The 20137-nt window shown below is 39.4% G+C and overlaps 1 protein-coding gene across 3 annotated transcripts; it reads right to left on the reverse strand.

Annotated features, from left to right (window-relative positions):
• Positions 1-237: 237 nt before the first annotated feature.
• ASG3 (SNF2 domain-containing protein / helicase domain-containing protein) lies at positions 238-19800 on the reverse strand. 3 transcript variants are annotated; one of them, XM_059603018.2, is made up of 17 exons: positions 19382-19800; positions 19096-19103; positions 17635-17713; positions 17361-17521; positions 17016-17147; positions 16386-16566; positions 14950-15085; positions 14746-14863; positions 13474-13563; positions 13107-13214; positions 12805-13008; positions 11959-12084; positions 11224-11882; positions 9267-9412; positions 7920-8084; positions 431-545; positions 238-345 (listed from the first exon to the last, which is right to left on the reverse strand). In XM_059603018.2, the coding sequence occupies exons 1-17, from the start codon at positions 19560-19562 to the stop codon at positions 321-323; spliced, it is 2634 nt and encodes an 877-aa protein (XP_059459001.2). In that variant the 5' UTR covers positions 19563-19800; the 3' UTR covers positions 238-320. The 3 variants fall into 3 exon arrangements, with proteins under 3 accessions (XP_059459001.2, XP_059458993.2, XP_059458984.2); XM_059603010.2 differs by lacking the exon at positions 19096-19103 and having other exon boundaries at positions 19382-19441; XM_059603001.2 differs by lacking the exons at positions 19096-19103; positions 19382-19800 and adding an exon at positions 18601-18890.
• Between the last annotated feature and the right edge of the window lie 337 nt (positions 19801-20137).

The following is a 20137-nucleotide window of genomic DNA, read 5'->3' on the forward strand; positions in this document are numbered from 1 at the left end:
TTCACAATGAGAAATATATATACTAATCTTGATCATGAAAAACTCTTCTACAATTTACTTGAAATTGAGAGAATCTTACCCCCGTAATATAATTTCCTTGGGGTATTGCCTATTGGGGGGCCTAACCATGAATAATGTTAGCTATGTTGCCGAAGTACAACAATCAAGATCCTTTCTCTTTACAAGAAAACTTTGTAACATAAACCAAATTTAAGAGATGTGTGCATTTCACTATTCAGGACTATCAAGTCCTCGTAATACAAAAGAAAGGGTTAACCTAAAAAGGACAAAGTCAATATATTTCAAACACAAGTCAAGTCTCAGGTAGATCGGCGGTAATAATACCTGCAAAAAATTGTAAGGAATTAGTTTGCTATGCACGCGCAGGGGGAGACAGAGAGGAGAGGAGAGGAGAGTCTGGGGAACATACACAAAAACTTTTATGCCATATATGGAACCATATTTTCGTAGAAGCCGTTCCACCGTGTACCAATCTGAACGATCTGATCCATCTTGATACCCAATACGTGGCATGTGGATTGACGCTTTTGGCAAAACAAAATAAATATAACATAAGATAGTTTTGTAACAGTGGGAAAGAAAAGAAAAAAAAAAGAGTGTTTCATATTGTTAATTGTGATGGGAATGTGCAGGAAATGTAAGAGAAATAGGGGAGAATCTCCCTACTGCCTTCATTCCATTCTTCCAAATATATGGCAAAGGTGGTTACACAATACAGCTTATGAATTGACGGCTGCCCTAGGGAAAATCCTCACAAAGCGGCATGTCATTGTGGTGGATTGGTATTGAATGTGTAAGAGATCTGAAGAGTCTGCAGATCATCATTTTTTACACTTGAAATTGCTGGTGTCTTATAGAGTGCTATATTTAGTTGTGCTGGTCTTACTTGGGTAATGCCTAGGAGAGTGGTTGACCTTTTCGATTGTTGAAGAGGGTTTGGTGACAATTCCCATAGTGCACTAGTGTGGAAGATGATTATGTCCTGTCTTTTTGGTCTATTTGGAGGAAAATAAATAATAAATTTTGAAGACCGCAAGGGACAGTCTATGTTGTGACCTGCATGGGCCATTCTATGTTTTACCCTTAAAAAGCTTTGTTTACATGCTTCTCTATGAAGCTTATAGAAGTTTAGTTTTCCTTCCTACTTTTAGAACAAAACGATATGAGATATTATAATAGTACAAGTGATCAAAAGGGAGCTTTTGAACTTAGAACACTCCATAAATAGGCTATAAGTTTATTAGCTTTTTTTCTCTCTTCTCTCTCATCCTCTCCCACCTTGTGTCGGAGCGTGGGTGGCGCGTGAGAGGGGACTAGGGTCAGTGTTGGCTGTAACATGGCAGAATCGAGAAGGTGGTTGGTGGAATCCAAGGAGTTTGAAGTGCTGATTAAGGTAGGGGCATCAGGGGTGAGGATTTTTGAGAGGAGCAAAAGACTACAAAGGTCCATCTTCTTGAAGAAAGATGAGCTAGCGTGGGTGGTGCGAATTGTGAAGGATTTGATTGCAGTGGAGAATTTAGAAGTCTTCTGGGATCAGTCTAGAGCTGGGTATCCGAGAATCATTGCTCAGAAATGTGCTAATAGGCATGGTTGTTTTCTAACGGTGGAGGAATTCGATGGACGAAGAAGGTGTGGCTCGATCATCATTCCAGAAGGTAGGCGTGGAATTGGCTGGGATCGTTTCAATGAGGAGATGAGAGTGGCGAACTCCTCTCTACGGGAATCTCTTGTGATCAGTGAGCATGGCGTGCTCAGGGGAGAAAAAAGCGATAAGGAGGTCAAGGGATGCAGGAGCTACGCGGAGGCAGTGGGTCTATCGTCGAAGCAAACTAAGGAGGGCTGTAACTCCGGGCAGGAACAGTTCGCTAAGGTACAGAGAAGGCCGAATAGTGCTTCTGGACATATGGGACAGAAAACCCATGAATTTGGCAGGAAAGGTTTGGTTTCGACAAAGACTTTTTACTCGGAGAGGGCTAACGGCGATCCTGGGGTGATTCCGACGAGGATTTTACGTCGGGTAAAGAACGATCATGAAATTGCAGAGTCTGGAAGACGAGGCGTGATGATTGATGGTGGTTTGGGGTGCTCGTTTAGAACTTCTGCGAGTAATTCACAATCGCCGGCGACATCACAGGTCTCGATGACTGTGGCTGATCGCATGATGGGACAAGAAGGAACGGGGCACCATGCTGCTGGGCAAACCTACTCCGCAGTAAGTATCGAGCTCCTCAAAGTCAGAGAGCTGTTGAAGCGTCTGAAACAAGACTGTGACGTAGGGATGGCGCAGGTCGATAGGGCGCTCAAGGCTATGGAGGGAAATGGGCTTGGGCTTGGGCTGGGGCATGCTTCGAAAAGGTTAGAGGCGTCTGGGCTGAAAAGGAAGCTTATGAAACCTAAAAAATGGTGGAGGGTGAAGAAGACTTCGGTCTTTAAACCTAAAGCAGGGTCGGTTTCGGGTATGGGCTTGAGTAACCCAGGACAGGATGGCCCATTACGAGAAGGCTGCTCAGCAGAAAAGGCATTGACGGAAAAGGAGAAGTTTATGTTTGGTGGGTGTCCTAACTCAGATAGGGCGGCAATCCCATCGCCGATGTCTTCAGAGGTCAAGGGGGTTGGGTCAGTGGCTAAAGAGCTTTCTAAGGGGACCGACGACACTGGTGACAAGGTTTCTATAAGTCAGGCGAGAGAGGCACAGTCCACCGGGAAAGAAAAAGCGGTGGTGACTTATAGGAGGAGGAAACGCGGGCCGCAGAGGTGGAAAACTGCGTTGGTGGGCTCGCTAGAAGCCTCTTCGTCGGTTTCTGGGCAGGCGAAAGGCATTCTAGGGTCGTGGCCGGGAAGTATCCAGAAGGTGCCGGAAACCCCTTTCTTGTCGGAGAAGTCACAGAGTGCGCCGGAGCGCCGCTTGGAGCTTGGAGATGCAGGAGGGGAGTTGCCGGAGCGTTCTGAGGAGAGAGGAGGCGCAGGTGAGGCCATGGGCTCTGACCCAGTTCAGTCTCCGGTGGTTTTTGCACCTCATCGGTGTTCTGGGATGGCGACAGGGGTATGCTGGGGGGAGACTTCGAACCTGTTGCAATCAGCTGTTAGTGGACAGAATGGAATTGGGACTGGGTCAAATAGGGAGGAGGACAGTATCCCAGCAACTATCGGTTTGGAGGAATTCGAATCTGAAAAGTGTTCTCCTAATTGGGTAGTAGAAAGCTGTATCAATTTCTGCCCAAAAATAGGTGTTTCAGATGAGGGGAAGAAGGAGGAGTTGGCAGCCCTGTTTAAGTCTATTGAAGATGCCAGGAAGCAGTTTGACTCTAACTTGGGGGATTTTTCAGGGAGTGCAATTCTTGTAAACAGAAATCAGACGAGCTCTATGCAAGGCAGGGGTTGTGGGAAGGGTCAAAGTGGTGGATCATGAAGCTTAACATCATCGCATGGAACGTGAGAGGGTTGAATGCCCTCAAAAAAAGGTTGCGTATTAGGGGTCTTCTGAGAGAATGGAAAGCAGATATAGTTTGTTTGATTGAGACGAAGATGGAGACTATCTCCCGGGAAGTGGTTCACAGTCTTTGGGGTGGCCAACATGTGGGGTGGAAGTATAAAAGGTCTAATGGTTTGTCGGGGGGGTTGTTAATGATGTGGGATAGGAGGGTGGTGGAGTGTAAGGAGGAGTGTGTGGGGCAGTTCACCTTGGCATGCTCTTTTCAAAATGTGGAGGACAACTGGGTGTGGGCTTTTGGAGGGGTTTATGGTCCGAATGATGATGTGGAGAGGAGGATCCTTTGGGAAGAGTAGGCTGGTTTGTTGAATGTGTGGGAGGTTCCTTGGTGTTTTGGTGGGGATTTTAATATTGTTCGCTTCCCTAGTGAGCGCTCTAGTGATTCGTATTACTCTGCGGGCATGATGGATTTCTCAGACTTCATCTCGGAGAATAATTTGATGGACTTTCCGATGGTGGGGGGACAATTTACTTGGTCCAATAATCAAGAAAACGAGACTTGGTCCAGAATAGATCGGTTCTTGCTCTCCTCGGATTGGGAAGATCATTTCCCTACAGTGTCTCAAAAAAGACTGCAGCGCATGTTCTCCGATCATTTCCCTATTGCTTTGGATTGTGGGGCTCATTGTGGAGGTAAAAAATATTTCAAATTTGAGAACATGTGGCTCAAAGCCGAAGGTTTTCTTGACAAGGTTAGCTCTTGGTGGGGATCTTATTCTTTCGAGGGTCTTCCGAGTTATGTGTTAGCTAATAAATTGAAATCCCTCAAAATGGATTTGAAAAAATGGAATGAGGACGAGTTTGGCGATATTGGGAGGAAAAAAAAGGAGTTGATGGGAGATATTCAAAAGTTGGATGAATTGGCAGAGTCGAGAGGGTTAGATCAAGAGGAGAAATCTCGAAAGGCAGATTTGTTGAAAGATTTGGAGAACACTTTGTTGTGTGAAGAGATTTATTGGCGCCAAAAATCTAGAACTTTGTGGCTCAAGGAGGGGGACCGAAATACTCGCTTCTTTCACAAGATGGCAAATTCTTATCGCAGGTACAATCGTGTGGAAGTGCTTCGTATTAATGGAGTTTTATCCGATGATCCAGTTGTGGTTAAAGATCACATGGTGCAGTATTATCAACAATTATACTCGGAGCAAAGTTCATGGCGGCCTAGAATGGACAACCAGCCATTCCTGTCTATTGATGAGGAGGATTGTAGGTGGTTGGAAAGAGAGTTTGAGGAAAAGGAGGTTTGGGAGGTGATAAAAGGTATGGATGGTGATAAGGCACCGGGTCCAGATGGTTTCTCCATGGCTTTTTTTCAAGCTTGTTGGGGTGTTGTTAAACAAGATGTTATGGCGGTTTTTGATGAGTTCCACCGCAGACAGAAGTTGGTGAAGAGCTTGAATGCTACTTTCATATCTTTGATTCCTAAAAAGGCGGATGCGGTAGAGATGAAGGATTTCCGGCCCATAAGTTTGGTGGGAGGGGTGTACAAAATTGTTTCTAAGGTTCTCGCCTCCAGATTGAGAACTGTCTTGGGCAAGGTTATTTCCTACTCTCAAAATGCTTTCATAGGGGGACGAAAAATCCTAGATTCGGTTCTTATTGCAAATGAGTGTGTGGATAGTCGCATGAAGCAAGGGGTGCCAGGTGTTATTTGTAAGTTGGACCTGGAGAAGGCGTATGATCATGTAAATTGGGACTTTGTTTTGTACTTGCTGCATAGGTGTGGTTTTGGGGAAAGGTGGAAGGCTTGGATAGAATGGTGTATTACTTCGGTAAGATTTTCCATTCTAGTGAATGGCTCTCCGGAAGGGTTCTTTAGCAGTTCGAGGGGAATTCGGCAAGGGGTTCCCTTTCTCCGTTACTTTTTGTGCTTGTCATGGAGGCGTTGAGTAAGATGGTGAATGCAACGGTTGACCAAGGTCTTTTGACAGGTTTCTCGGTGGGAGATAGGGTGGTCTCGGATTTGGAGGTTTCTCAGTCCTTATTTGCGGATGACACCTTGATTTTTTGTGAAGCTTCTCTCGATCAAATCCGGTATGTGCGCCTCATTCTTTTATGTTTTGAAGCTGTGTCGGGTTTGAGAGTTAATCTTGGAAAGTCTAAGATTGTGGCTATTGGAGAGGTGGAGAACATTGGGGTGTTAGCTAATATCTTGGGGTGTAGTGTTGCCGATTTACCCATGAAGTATTTGGGTCTCCCCCTGGGGCGCCATATAAGGACACGATTATGTGGAATGATGTAATTGAGAAGATGGAGCGTCAAATGGCAGGTTGGAAGAGGATGTACCTCTCTAAAGGAGGACGTCTAACTCTAATTAAGAGTACGTTGTCTAATCTTCCGACTTACTTCTTGTCTTTGTTTCCGATTCCCATGAGTGTAGCTAAAAGGCTTGAGAAGGTCCAAAGAGATTTCTTGTGGGGAGGAATGGGAGATGAGGCTAAGTTGCATCTTGTAAAGTGGGATCAAGTTTGCCGTCCCTTATATTACGGTGGTCTTGGTATCCGAAAATTGCATCAGTTTAACCAAGCTCTCTTGGGGAAATGGCTTTGGAGATATGCGAACGAGAGTGAGGCTCTTTGGTGCAAGGTTATCAAAGCCAAATACGAAGAACAGGAAGGCGGGTGGTGCACGAAGGAGGTTTCGGGTTCTCATGGCTTGAGTGTATGGAAGCATATTCGTCAAGGTTGGAGTTCCTTTGCCAAAGGGTGTAGGTTTGAGGTGGGGGCGGGTTCGAAAGTTCGTTTCTGGCATGATACTTGGTGTGGGGAAACTCCTTTGAAGCAAGTTTTCCCTTCTCTGTTCAGCATTGCAAGACACAAAGAAGCTTGGGTGAAGGACAATTTAACTTGGAGGAGTGGGGTTATAGAGTGGAATGTCACTTTTGTGCGACATGTTCAAGATTGGGAGATGGAGTTGGTTGCTCCTTTTTTTGAGCGATTGTACTCGTGCAAGATCTCTGTAGGTACGGTGGATCGTATTTGCTGGGCCTCGTCTAGGAAAGGTAATTTCGAGGTTAATTCGCTCTTCAAGGCCTTGTCGAATTTTGGCCATGAGATGTTTCCTTGGAAGAGTATTTGGCGTTCTAAGGTGCCTTTGAGAGTGGCTTTTTTTGGGTGGTCCGCGGCCCTTGGCAAAATTTTGACTCATGATAATCTGCGGAAGAGGAACCTTGTGGTGGTGGAGTGGTGTTGTATGTGCAAAAAGTCAGGAGAGTCAGTAGATCATCTTCTCCTCCATTGTGAAACCGCAAGAGCTCTTTGGCACACTATTTTCAGTCGGTTTGGGTTGCATTGGGTTATGCCTGGCAGAGTAAGGGACTTGTTCTCTTGTTGGTGGTCGGGAGGCCGTGCTAGAAGTGCGGTAGTGTGGAAGATGGTTCCTCTTTGTCTTATGTGGTGTATATGGATTGAAAGAAATGCTAGATGTTTTGAGAACTCTACTAGGACTATAGAGGAACTGATTCATTTTTTCTTCTTTACTCTTTACTCTTGGACAGCCGCTTGGCTAGCTCCTTTAGTAATTAACTTCTCTGATTTCCTCTTTCATTTCTCCTCTTCTTAGGCGCTCTCTTGTATACTTCCCGTGTATATGGGTTGCGCCCCTCTGCGCTTTTGATATATATTTTTACTTATCAAAAAAAAAAAAAAGACCGCAAGGGACAGTCGTGGATTTAAAGTCCTCTTTCATTACACTTTTCCAATGGGCAGCTGCTTTAGACTTTTTTTATGCGCTTTCTTTTCATGCTCTTTTTTTTTTTACTTCCTCTTTCTAGTTAGGTATTCCTCTTGTATACTTCATGTACATTTGACTACTTGAGTGCACCTTTTGCGCTTTTTAATGATATTAAAAAGAATTCTACACCCTAGAATCTTGCTACTATGTTAACTGTGACGGGAATATGCAAATGTAAGAGAAAATGGGATAAATCTCCCTACTGCCTCTATTCCATTCTTTCAAATATATAGGCAAGGTGGTTACACAGTATTCACCTCATGAATTGACAGCTAGCGAGGACACCTCACCACAGACAACTGGTGGGGAGGCCTCACCCATAACTTTTAGAAGGAAACTCCTATCATTCTCAACACACATTATCAGTTGAGACTCTATGAAATTTCTAGTAAACGTTTTATGCTATAATAAACAAAAGAGGATTTGTGCCTGATGATGACATGCAATCAAATAACCACTACAGTTAACTAGGCATAAACATTCACACAATATATCATATCTGCCTCGAAGCATTGACAATGAACACTAATCTTAGTAGATCTATTAGGTCCAACAATAACACAACAAAACTTGGTTATATATATCAAGTACAATTTTAAAGAACCAATAGAGTGGAAGTGCTATGCAAGAATCTCAAGTTCTACACTAAATTAAGCCAAATGTGTGGAGACCTTACCAGAATTTTGAGCTGCTGAGAATGATGCCTTTGATAAGCAACATTCCAGGTCCGAAAGAGAGATCTTGCTGCGGGGGACTTTACGCCTAGAATTGTAAGACTGTACAACAGCCAAAGCCACCCATTGAGGAGGACAACCACCCGTATTCTGTTCATCTGACTCCTCTGAATAGCAAAAAATGGGTTGAGATTAAATAAATATATGAAAGAAAGAAACTTAAAAAAGGAAAAAAAAAATCTGAATGCTAAAGTAGGGGATATGACATATGGACTAGTGTCTTGTGAAGGACAAAAACAATGGAAATTGGTCCACCGAACAAATTACTGCCAATTCTCAGAGGAAAGCAAATTAAAAACATTTTGCTGGTGACTGGGTTTTGGGTTTTAGGGCTGCCTGTGCTGGGTTGTCTTGATTGGGTTTTGTCCGGTGTTGGGTTGTTTGGGTCTTTCTTTTGCTCGTTCTAGTTAGGTGTTCCTGCTGAATACTGTCTGTGTACGCAGAGGCGCCTTACGCTTTTATTTTTATTTTTATATAGCTTTCTATTACTTATAAAAGAAAAACAGATTTTGCTAATAATTTTCTTCAATCTTTCTCACAGAAGAAAAAGACTTCCAACAAACCAGTCATTTATATCAGTGACTCGCAGTCAAAACAGAGTTAAGTTATTGTATACATTATCTGCATATGTTAGCAGCCCAACTGATGCTGCATGGTGTCCCTAATAAATCCTCCTATTTCTTGTAGGATAGTCCGTAGTGAGGTTACATATTCTTGCATTGGGATATTATAAAAATAGTACCTAATAGTGATATGCTTCTTCATCAAGTCATTAAGGGCAAATTGGCAACATGCTATTTAAGTTTTTTTTTAATTTTTATTTTTTTTTTCATGAGTAAGGAACTTAAATTTTAATCAGAGGGAACGAGCTGCAGGCAAGGAAACATGAGATTTGCCAGGATATCCTCCCTAAAGAACCTTGTACATAGTTGAGGATGAGGCCATCAGTGGAAGCTTGCTACCTCTAAAGAGATACTTACATTTAGATGGAATTCTTAAGTTGAGAAACATGATAACAAGGGAGATGTGAAATGACCTTGACCTAAAACCTATATTCAACCAGAACAATTTGCTACTAATCCTAATATCCTATAGGTACCATGACTTGCTTTTTGGTCTAAACAATTAATATTTGCCCGTTAGGCCTCTGGGTAGAACCCATAACAACTTCCTGTAATCGATACCTGAACAACTTATAAAATAAACTTGTGGTTTTTTTTTTTAAACAATCCGAAGCATATTAGGTAATAAACAATCAAAAATAAGGTAGAGAGTGCACAGAAGCTGACCATTAATTCTTATAAGATGCAGATCACCAAGATGCAGGTCCCTGAATTCAGAAGCTCGTTGATATGCATCAGGGATACTCGCAGAAAGTTTGGCCAGTGCATCAAACATTCCTCCATTGCCCCAGTTTCCGGAGTCATCAACACAACTGCAAAACAAACATATAAATTTTCTTTTGAGATATTACTGTAATCACCAAAAAAAACAAAAAAAAAAACTCAGTAAAGCATCTTCAAATTGCCAATATGATGACAAATGATAGTGCAAACTTGTTTCACATCCCATATAAACGAAATGAACTCCTTTCAAATGCTATGTAAAATGGCGTGTGTTGATTTCATCAGCATTGGACATTCAAGGACAAATAATTTATTCCATTCTATCATAATTTCAATTTGGCAATAGTAACGGATTTCTCATGGGTATGTTTGCCTTCTCTCAAGTGATAAATGGGCTGTTTATCTCTAAAAGGATACTATTTGTTATTCATATGCAATAACAACAAACACATTGACAATTTTTTTTTTCCTTTTCTTTTCTTTTGATAAGTATTACTTTCACTGAAAAATGCCAAGACGGCCAAATTGCTGAAGTTAACAACTAGTTATTTTAAGAAGAATGCCAAGAAGGCTTTTGGCTTATACAGCTAATGGAAAACTGGTGGTAGATATAAAATTTCCCCACAAAATTGTTACCAGATATGACTTCTAGCATTTCAGTAATTAAGATGCATAAAACCTACTTTAAGTCAACCAAACTCAATGTAGGGAGCATCTAAAGCTACAATCAGTATACAAGCAGGATGTGGCATTGTTAATTATAAATGACAAATAATTTCCGCTTTCACCATCTTTGAGCATTAGAGCATTGGTCAACTAAATGAGCATGTTGATACCCTAGAATATCCTAAATTGAAAACTGGTAATCATTTTGATTTACCATCTTATATAAAACAAAAAATGACACTCTTGTTGAATAAACCTACAGGATCTTCTTTGGAAACATAAATCCACGATTTCTCATACTTTCCTAGAGAGCAAGATTTTACTTACTGATTAATTCACCAACAAGGCTGTAGTAAACTGGCTAAAGAACTCCTGATTATGGATTATTATTATTTTCTCCTATTGATAAGCAACTTTCTGGAGATAAATCATGTACTTAAGACAATAGGACATGTAGAAGCTGATGACAAAATTTATGTACTTGTTTTCTTTTCTATTTCTCTTCACTTCCATTCTAGCCCTCTTGGGGCTTGATAATGTGATCTCAACCTCCAAAGTTAAGAAATGACATTAGAGAGGCATAAAATGGAATTGTAATTTTATAATAATCTCAAAAAGCAAGACAATGGCCCAGTAGGAACAAAACTAAGCATGCTGATCAGAGACCAACAATGCTTTAGGATGTTAGCAATAAATGTCTATAGTCAAAAGAGCCAAACAACGGATAAATGGTGCACATAGTGATTGATGATGCAAAATGAAACAGAAATTTTAGAGAGATAGAACTGAACCAAAAGTATTACATCAGTAAACATGGATGGCTAGCATCCAGAAAATTTTCCTACCAATTTTTCCATTTTTTTAGAAAGAAAATCCACCTGTTCATGAAAATGCATAGCACTGCCATTTCAAATGACGCATCTATACAATCAGAATATACTTTTTTTTGATAAGTAAATACAATCAGAATATACTTAAAGTTTGATTTTGTAAGAGAAAATGGAAAACATATGTGCACTTTCAAGGTAGTCAGTTTTATGACATCATGCTCATATTTGAAAAGAAACAAGCATCAACACACGAAGAAATGAGAAGCATGAACAAGTTGAAAAAACAAAAACATGCCAAGAAAGAGGAGACAAGTACATAGGAGAAACAACTGCAGACCACCACCACTCTTGTTATAGTAATGAGAAAGCTAACATGAGGGGCACTTCCAAAACAATGAACTTACCTGAAGATAACAGTTGGCTCAGACGGAGAAACTTTTGATGGATGCGTACAATCTCCATAAACAAAATGAAGAGAACCTGAATCCATCACATCACCAGTCACAGGGCTGATAGGTTCTTTTACTGATAATGACCGGTATCCAAGGGCTTCCCACTTAGACAACTTCTTCTCCTCTGCCTTCTTCCTTGCATCCTCAAGTTTTAGATACTCTTTCTCAGGGGCTTTCCTTCTAATCCCTGACTCCATTATTGGGTGACTACCTGATTGTGATGCCTGCTTGAGTTTTTCAACCCAGGAGAGATAAGAAGCCTCATCAAGACCAGGATCTAAACTGATAGAGGTGGAACCTCCTCCCACAACAATATCAGATCCACTTGATAGATCTAACGGATTGACCTCAAATTTCCTATCATCCTTGCCTGCAATTTGTTTGCAGCGCTTTGCAAGTACCTTATCAACCATAGCATTCATTTCAGAAATCCGCAACTCATCCGAATTCTCAGGGCTGACGTCAGTAGGATCAAAAATATGTAACCCAAATATGATAGACCGCAAATCACCAGTTTCAACTCCTGCCATTTCCTTGCCTTCCCAGTCCATATCATCCCCTACAACATTGTGGCTAAGCTGCAACTTCCTCTCTGCTCTCCGCATAATAACCTACATCAACACACATGTGACACAACAGACAATACACTAAGGCCTTCAATATTATAGACTGATATATAAATCTCACCTCCTCTATAGTATGTCTGCTAACTAGGTTTATTGACAAAACATGATTCATTTGACCAATCCGGTGTGCCCTCTGCAAAGCCTGCTTGTCCACTTGAGGATTCCAATCTTGCTCATAGAATATAACCTACAATGTGGATTGAAATCAACAAAGTTTTGACAAACAACAATATATCAAGAATACAAAGAGGTGCTCTGAGCCACAAATATATAACCTACAATGTGGATTGAAATCAACTCATATGATACAAGTTGAAGTTTATTGAGGTAAGTGACACAGGGGTAGCAATTTATTGAGACAAAGTGTAATTTACCCAATTTAGAATAAGGGAAAATTATAGTTTACCTCCTCAAAGTTGACAGCGTTTTTCAATTCGAACACCAAAATTTCAATTTTTGCAATCCACTCCCACAAAGTTCCAATTTTTTTCAATTCGAGCAATATTATCCCAAAATTCCCATACTGCCCCTAATTTTTTTTTAAATTTTTTATAAAAAAAATAAAAATAAAAATTAGGGGCAATATAGGAAGTTTTGGATACAATTGGTCAAATTGCAAAAATTTGGAACTTTGGGAGGGTGGATTGCAAAAATTGAAACTTTGATGTTCGAATTGAAAAACGCTGTCAACTTTGGGGGGGGTAAACTGTAATTTTCCCTTAGAATAATTAAAATTAAGGTAGGAAAGATTTAAGACATCTGGCCAAAGACATTTCCTTTTGAACCAAATAAATGTATTAATGAGTTCAAACATTGATATAAGCAATCGCAAAACTACAAGTGCAAGTTCCAGGTTTCAATTTAAGCAATAATGATAAGGGCACTGTTGGTTGAGATTGAAGCTCACAGTATCAGCAGCGACCAGATTCAGCCCAACTCCCCCAGCTCTTGTGGATATCATAAAAACAAAAGAGCCTTTTTGTTCAGATTCTGAATTCAAGATCCCTTTAGCTGATTGTCCACTGAAACTTCTTATTGCAGAGAAGCGCTCCTCAGCACGAACTGATCCATCAAGACGCTCATAGGAATATTTTCTTAACTCCAGAAAGTCCTAAATTGCATATAGCAAGACTTTTTAAATAAACAGCACACTGGCATATCCAATAAAGTTTAAGAGATTAGTTATTCTTTTGATAAAGGACAAGAAACCTGTAAAATGTCAAGTGTATGTGTCATCTGAGCAAAGAGAAGGACACGGTGTCCAGAATCATGTAGCTTCTGGAGTAGTTGGTCCAAAATCATTAGTTTACCACTGGCCTGATCAGGAAGTCACAAAGAATAGGGATACAGGAAACTTCATGAGAGAGAACAAGACAGATCTAATGCACTTGAATCCAGATAAAGAGCAAAACGTATTTCCATTTTGAGCGACAACAACACAGCAAAGCAAGCTTTGTCCCTCTTTCTTTATTTTTCATACTTCTGCAGATAATAGAGGCTGAAACCACACAACATGGTTCAGACTACACATTATTATCCATGGTTATATCACATTAACTTAACAGAGCAGGGCTACCTGAACCAGGTGTTCACCTTCTTCAAACGGTTCAGGCTCAATACCAGGAAAGAGGTAAGGATGACTACATGCTTTTCTTAGCTGCATTACCTGCACACCAGTTCCATTCAAATGATCAAAGACTTTATAAGCATTACATTCACCTACAAATACAAGTGAAAACCACAGCATGAATTGCAAAAGAAAAAAAATTAAGGTAAACAGTACTATATTAGGACTTAAATAGGCCTTAAAAACTACAGCACCAATATCATATTTTGGATTGTTAAGCTTTCTATGCTATTCATTAACAGTATCGACTTCTACTAAGAGTTCATATTCTATGCCTCTCATGCCCAAACAAATTGCAACAAATACATATATATTACGGAGCAGATTATATACAAGGTAACTTTAGGATCTTTCAAGGCAGTCAATGCTGATGAAACCTTATAGGTCAATTGCACTGCCTTGCCTAGTAAATACTTGCCCTTTTCCTGTATTTCGTACCAATTTTGATGTTACTTCTCATCTCTCATGCAGTAGCAATCAGATTGATTAAAATAGCCCCTAAATCCAGTTTAAAATGACCCAACTTTCCATCAGTCAATAACCAGGTTGTACTATAACATTAGTTTGGATTGATTCAAAGTCATCAGTACTATTCTTTCCATTGTGGCAAGAATATTACGTAGCAGTTGAGGTGGATGCCAACAGGGGTCACCGATTCCATCTCACCTCTTCTTTAAGTGGCAAGCCAGTGGACTTGGTTCATGAGTGTCAATGAGTGATCTTTTGTCTAATTCTTTTTCTTTCTTGTCTTACAAGGAGTGTAAGCAGCCAAATACATGAACAGTTCTAGGTGACCAGAAGCACCAATTATGAGGATGGTCATGGCAGAGGGATCAGCAATCCATGACCCTACCATAATTTTCAGATTGTAAACATCAGAAAACAATTCCCAAGCCCAAACCAGCCAGAGTTGTAACCAATATGTGAAGGATAATCTGTCAAGTAATCCATCAGTCCCCACAGTAGACTTCAAAAAATCCTATGAGATAGCACACATTAGCAGCCCTAGTATCAAAATTCATGCAAACCACTTCCACACCAAGAAAATAAGATTACTACATCTGAATTATGTAATGTTTGGTCAACCTAAAATCTACAATATATAAAATAATTCTTCCAATGTGGATTTCTAGAAGTTAAAGAACAAGGGAATTTGCTGTACTGTGCAAAGATATAGATGGAATGAAAAAGAAGAGGTGCTAAGTTCATAAACTGACATACAATATTCTGTAAGGATTGATGATTTGAAGCTCCCGAAGATATAGCAAGTAGTTTAGGAAGCTCCTTTCTTAATATTGACATGTAAACCTTCTTTTGCAGGCTGACGAGTGGCACTATTCTGTTAAAAAAAGTCATCTTAGCACCAAAAAATGTAAATAAGCTTACAAACTCAGCTGGCAAAGTAAAAGAGGGCAAAAGACATACGTGGTTATCTCAGTAAGAGGAGGTAGCACTAGATTTCCACACGCAATAAGCCTTGATTTTGTTCGTCGAAGCATGAAGGCTCCCAATATATATTTTAAGCTTTTAAACTGCTCCTTTACTTCAGCTGCATCATGACCTGTTCACAAATAACGTGTAACATTTACAAAATCATGTCTCTCATTTTCCAAAAACTCACTCTCATTAAAAACCACAAAAGGCAAGAAAAACACAGAAGTAGAAAGAAAGGAAGCTCATCTTGTCCATTTACACTTGTTATTTGTAATTGAGAAAGTTGTGTATATGACTGGAAAGGAAAAAAAGGCTTAGTCCTAATGGGGCTTTTATTTCCCCTTTCAATTTTTTTGTTTTCTAATGAATAATAATTTTATTGAAAGAAAAGGGCAAAGCCCTCATACATGAAAAGTGTAATATCCCAACCTTAGTTAGAGCCTATTTGGGATTTGCATTAAGGAGTTTAGATGATTTTAAAGAAAGCAAATTGGACTCCCAGTCCTCAAAAGACACCGATTCCTATCTCTTCAAATGCTCCACATTAAGAAAGTAGGAATAACTTTTCAGGTGGCATCTTTGGAATGTCCCCGCCTTTGGATCTTCCAACAATGAAGTAGTTCTAGGATGTTACTAGGCATAGCCCATGAAATCCCAAATAAGTTGAAAAAAGTGCCAAAAATCACCAGTGTACTTATAATGAATGAGAAGGTGATTTACAGTCTCCTCATTTATTATTTTTATTATTTTTGCATAAACAACACTAGTTTACAATAGTGAAACCCCGCCTTCTAAGGTTATCAACTGTGAGGATTCTACCCACGGTTGCCGCCCATAAGAAGAAAGCATTGTGGCATGGGGCCTTAACCTTCCAAATACTTTTCCAGCGGAATGAAAAATGCTCTCCCATCTGTAAATTTGGGATGTACCCTCAAATTTAAGGGAAAGACATGTAAAAACTGGGTATTAAAGATTAATGTTACAGGTTTAGGCACCCAGTCAATGTTTCAAAACGTAAACTGGGTGAACAGTTATACTATTAAGACCTTCAGCATCTTAGGAGGCATTACGTTTCTGATAAGTGGTGATCCCAACTATACTTATACCAAAAATTTTACACTGATGTATTGATACTCTTGTACCAATGAACTCATGTTTTCCATAATTTTATATACTTCTATAATGATTGTATCACCAGCCATTTGGCTTTGCTAAACAACCTTTCAACTTATGACCTCCTTTCATTTAAAACTTGGGTAAGAATTTGAATTAAAACACACCACACTTGATTGCAGCAGAAGTAGACACTTAGATTTGTATGATCACATGGCATAGTTTTAGGAGAGTCAAAACTACTGAACGGCTTACTAATGTTAGGTTTTCAGCCAAGGAAAAAAAAAAAAACTGATGGCAAGTATGAAGATAACCTGATGAAGGATCTTCAGCTTCCTTGAATGTGGAAAGAAATTGATCTAGTGTCCCAAAGATTGAAGGCATACAAAAATGCATCAAAGCCCAGAGTTCAGTAAGATTGTTTTGGACAGGTGTGCCAGTCATCAACAACCTTCTTGGCATAAGAAAACGCTCTTTGAGAAGCTTATAAAGAACCTGATAAGGTTTAAGCATTTAATTGTCTGCAATACGAAAGGAAAACTCCTCTAAATTAAAACATGTTTTTAATCTACTTAAAATTGAGACTAGTAGTCACCTAATATTGTTGCATATTTCAAATCTTTCAAATATAGATTAGATGAAAAAATTCCAGCTTGTCATTTTTTGTCTTGGCCTAAAATTTTTCATTTTCCATAGAAATAGTATATAAATGACCACTATTAATGGAAAGAACTCAACCTACTGAAAGCTGGGTTTTTAGAGCTTATTAGAGACTCAATAAACATGTCTACATTACGATTATGATGTAACTCATAATCACTACTATAACCACATAGAATTTTTTTTGATAAGTCACTATAACCACATAGAATTAACTCATCATCAACTAACAAACCCACAATACTTGAATATATGAGTGATATTTCAAGGTATCTCCAACATACACTGGAAGGATTTTTAAGTCTTTGAGCTTCGTCAATTACTGCATACTGCCATGGTATTTGAGAAAGAAAATCTTGATCCATCAATGCGATGTCATATGTTGTCAACAGTACATCAAAAGGTAATGACATGCCCTGTCAAGGATTCAACTAGAAAACTGTCAGCACATACAAAGGGCCGAGAAAAAAGTATATTTCAAACAAAACCCCAACAATGAATTAATAGTACCCAATAATAGAAATAATTAAAACTTTGTGGAGCTCTGAATTAACAGTACCCAATAATACCAAAAATTTAAAAATAATTACACTCATAGCATGTTCTAGTCACCAAAGCTATAAACTTACGTTGTATGATGAGGACTGTCCTTTTACATGCTCATACATTGCCCTGCGTAGACTGCGGCGATGTTCTTTCTCACCAACATACTGAAGAACTTTTAGGTTTGGGGAAAATTTTACTATCTCGGATACCCAACCATCTGTTACGCTCAGAGGGCACAATACAACTACAAATAATTGAATGAAAATAAGAAAGCCACAAAATGTATGCATCCAAACCAATACCAAAATTAATCACTCCAAGATTTTCAGAATAAAATAAAAGATATCTTTAACTTACAAAATGGCCCAGACGACATCACGTGAACCTTCAAATAGCTCAAGAAAGAGATAGCTTGCAATGTCTTGCCTAGTCCCATCTGCCAAAGATTCCATTAGATACAGAGCACACTGAATAAAATCATGCATTGATTTTGGCACTTTAAAGGCGTTCAGAAAATTAAATAGTGGGCTTATATAATTTTCTCCAGCGCTAATATTGTTAAGTAATTCAATCTTATTAGAAAGCGCAAAGAGACACAACCTAAGTACAAATGAAGTATACAAGAGATACCCCCAACTTTGATTATGTTTATTATTTATAAGAGAAATACAATTCAAGATAATGATAAATATAACATACCTAAACAAACTAAACCACCACCAAACCTACATAACAATAAATACCACTAAACTTAGATAAGGTCCAATAGTAACTGTGCACGTTGTAGGCAAACTCATATCCTTGAAGAAGGATCATGGAAAAGGAAAGATCAAGGTCTAAAGTCCCTTCTAATCTGGTAATACCATTACCATTTTGTCAGAAAAAAGAACATGAAGCAAAGATTGTTAATATTAAATGTCCTAAGATTGCGAAGAATGAGCACTAGGATGTGCAGAGCCTCACATATTCAAATATTCTACTCAGCTGATATGCTTAACATGAAGCATGTGAGGGAAATCCACTGTATATAGCAACAATTAACTCAGAAATCACCTTCTTGTTCAGTGCATCTAACATGATTTGAAGTTAATGGGACCACCGACCACTTATAAAGTTGTAACCACTAAGAAATTTAACAAGAACAGCTATTTTCACTTTCTAGAAATATTTAAATTTGATAGAAGTATAAAATGCATTGTGAAATTCTAAAGCAGTTGGCCGGAGTTAAGTGAGAGAAGTTTCATACAATGTTTGGACATCTATGAAAAAAAGAAAAAAAGAAAAAAGAAGGTTTGGATATTTGCAAAGAAGAGTTGTACGAACCAGCGCCAGAGTGGCATGACCCAGAAGGTGATGCAAGAATGAAACAAAACATAAACTGTTATAGCAGGTTAGGGAGCAAAGAATGTTGGCAAGTAAACAAGCTGAGTCAGGCCAAGTGTTGGATAATTCAAGCTACAGGCTTAAGGTGTTTAACTTGTGCCCTCAGCACTGCAAGCTAGCCTGGCCAACTTCACAAAGCCCACAAATGTTCCCAGGCTCTATGCGAGCTCAAGCTTGGTAAGCCCGTTAAACCCTGATTCAAAATTTTCGTTGGCCAACGCCAATCTCAAGCATAGCTCATCTTTCCTCACAAACTGAAGTCAGAACAAAGAAAAAAAAATCACAAGGATCAAACTCATAAGGAAAAAATTCATGAACCAGCTCCATAATCACTTCAACTCTTTTTTATCAACTTACTTAATAAAAAACAAATCTCTGGTCATAAACGAATTCAAGAAACTTTGAACTTCCTCTACAAACAATTAGAATTCATACCTCATCTCCTGCAAATCCAACAAGAGAATGAAATCATCAAAATGTACATTCCAATTTAAACGTCATAAAAATGAAAATAAATTGCATCAGCGTAATGAACTCCGTTTAGTTGCTAAGAAAGTCACGAAATCTATTCGGTTCAATCGGTCAGTCATATCGAGCAAAAAGACTTAAAGTTTTCAGAAATTCGTCGATTTTAAATTGTTTCACATCATTTTCCTTCACTTTCTTCAAGTTTTCTCGGCAACCAAACATAGGGAAAGAAAAAGTTGGACCATAACCGTACCGAGAACCACGTTGACGCCGAGAGTGTATCGCCGAATGAGCCACGAAACTCCTTCGACTTGGTAAGGCTTCAGCGTCGCCGTAACCCCAAACTTCGAGACGTCCAATGGCGCGTCCGCGGCGCGTGAATCGGCCGCGAGTATAATTTCCGCTGCGGCTTTGAGTCTCTTCTCGTAATTCATCTTCTCCCTGTCGTTCAAACGAACGAGTCACTGGAGGAGAGAACAGAGAAATTGATGTTGCTTTGAATAAACGCTTGGGAGGGAAGAGAGAGCTTGTTGACACGAAACTAACCTTAGTGGAGTTCTGAATTTATCGAAGTTGCCACCACATAGGCAACGTTATTATGGTGGTTGTGTTTTAAAGGATGGGGTGTTCGGGTCATTCGGGGATTCCACGCGGCGCATATACTTCAATTGTGCGAAGAGAAAACGCGGTTTTATTTTGAAAAGCTCCGACTCCGATAAAAGCACGAAATGAAAAACGAACTAGAAACGTATCTAAACGTAGCGGACCAGCGGTTGTAGCACAACAGACTGAAACCACGACTTTAACCGCTTTTTTGTTTTTTTTCTTTATTTATTCTCCCAAAACTTTCGAGCAATTTGCAAAGAGTAATGCTTGAGACCATGGTTTTTTTTTTTGTTTTTATCCTTTTAAAGATGATGTACCTTTTAAAATTACCATTGAATCAAAATTTAAGAATTATTCATATAAAATTTAATGGTGATTTTAAAAACCACATCAGTTTTAAGAA

Source organism: Corylus avellana, chromosome 2 (assembly GCF_965113065.1).
Source record: "Corylus avellana chromosome 2, dhCorAvel1.hap1.2, whole genome shotgun sequence".
NCBI lineage: Eukaryota > Viridiplantae > Streptophyta > Magnoliopsida > Fagales > Betulaceae > Corylus > Corylus avellana.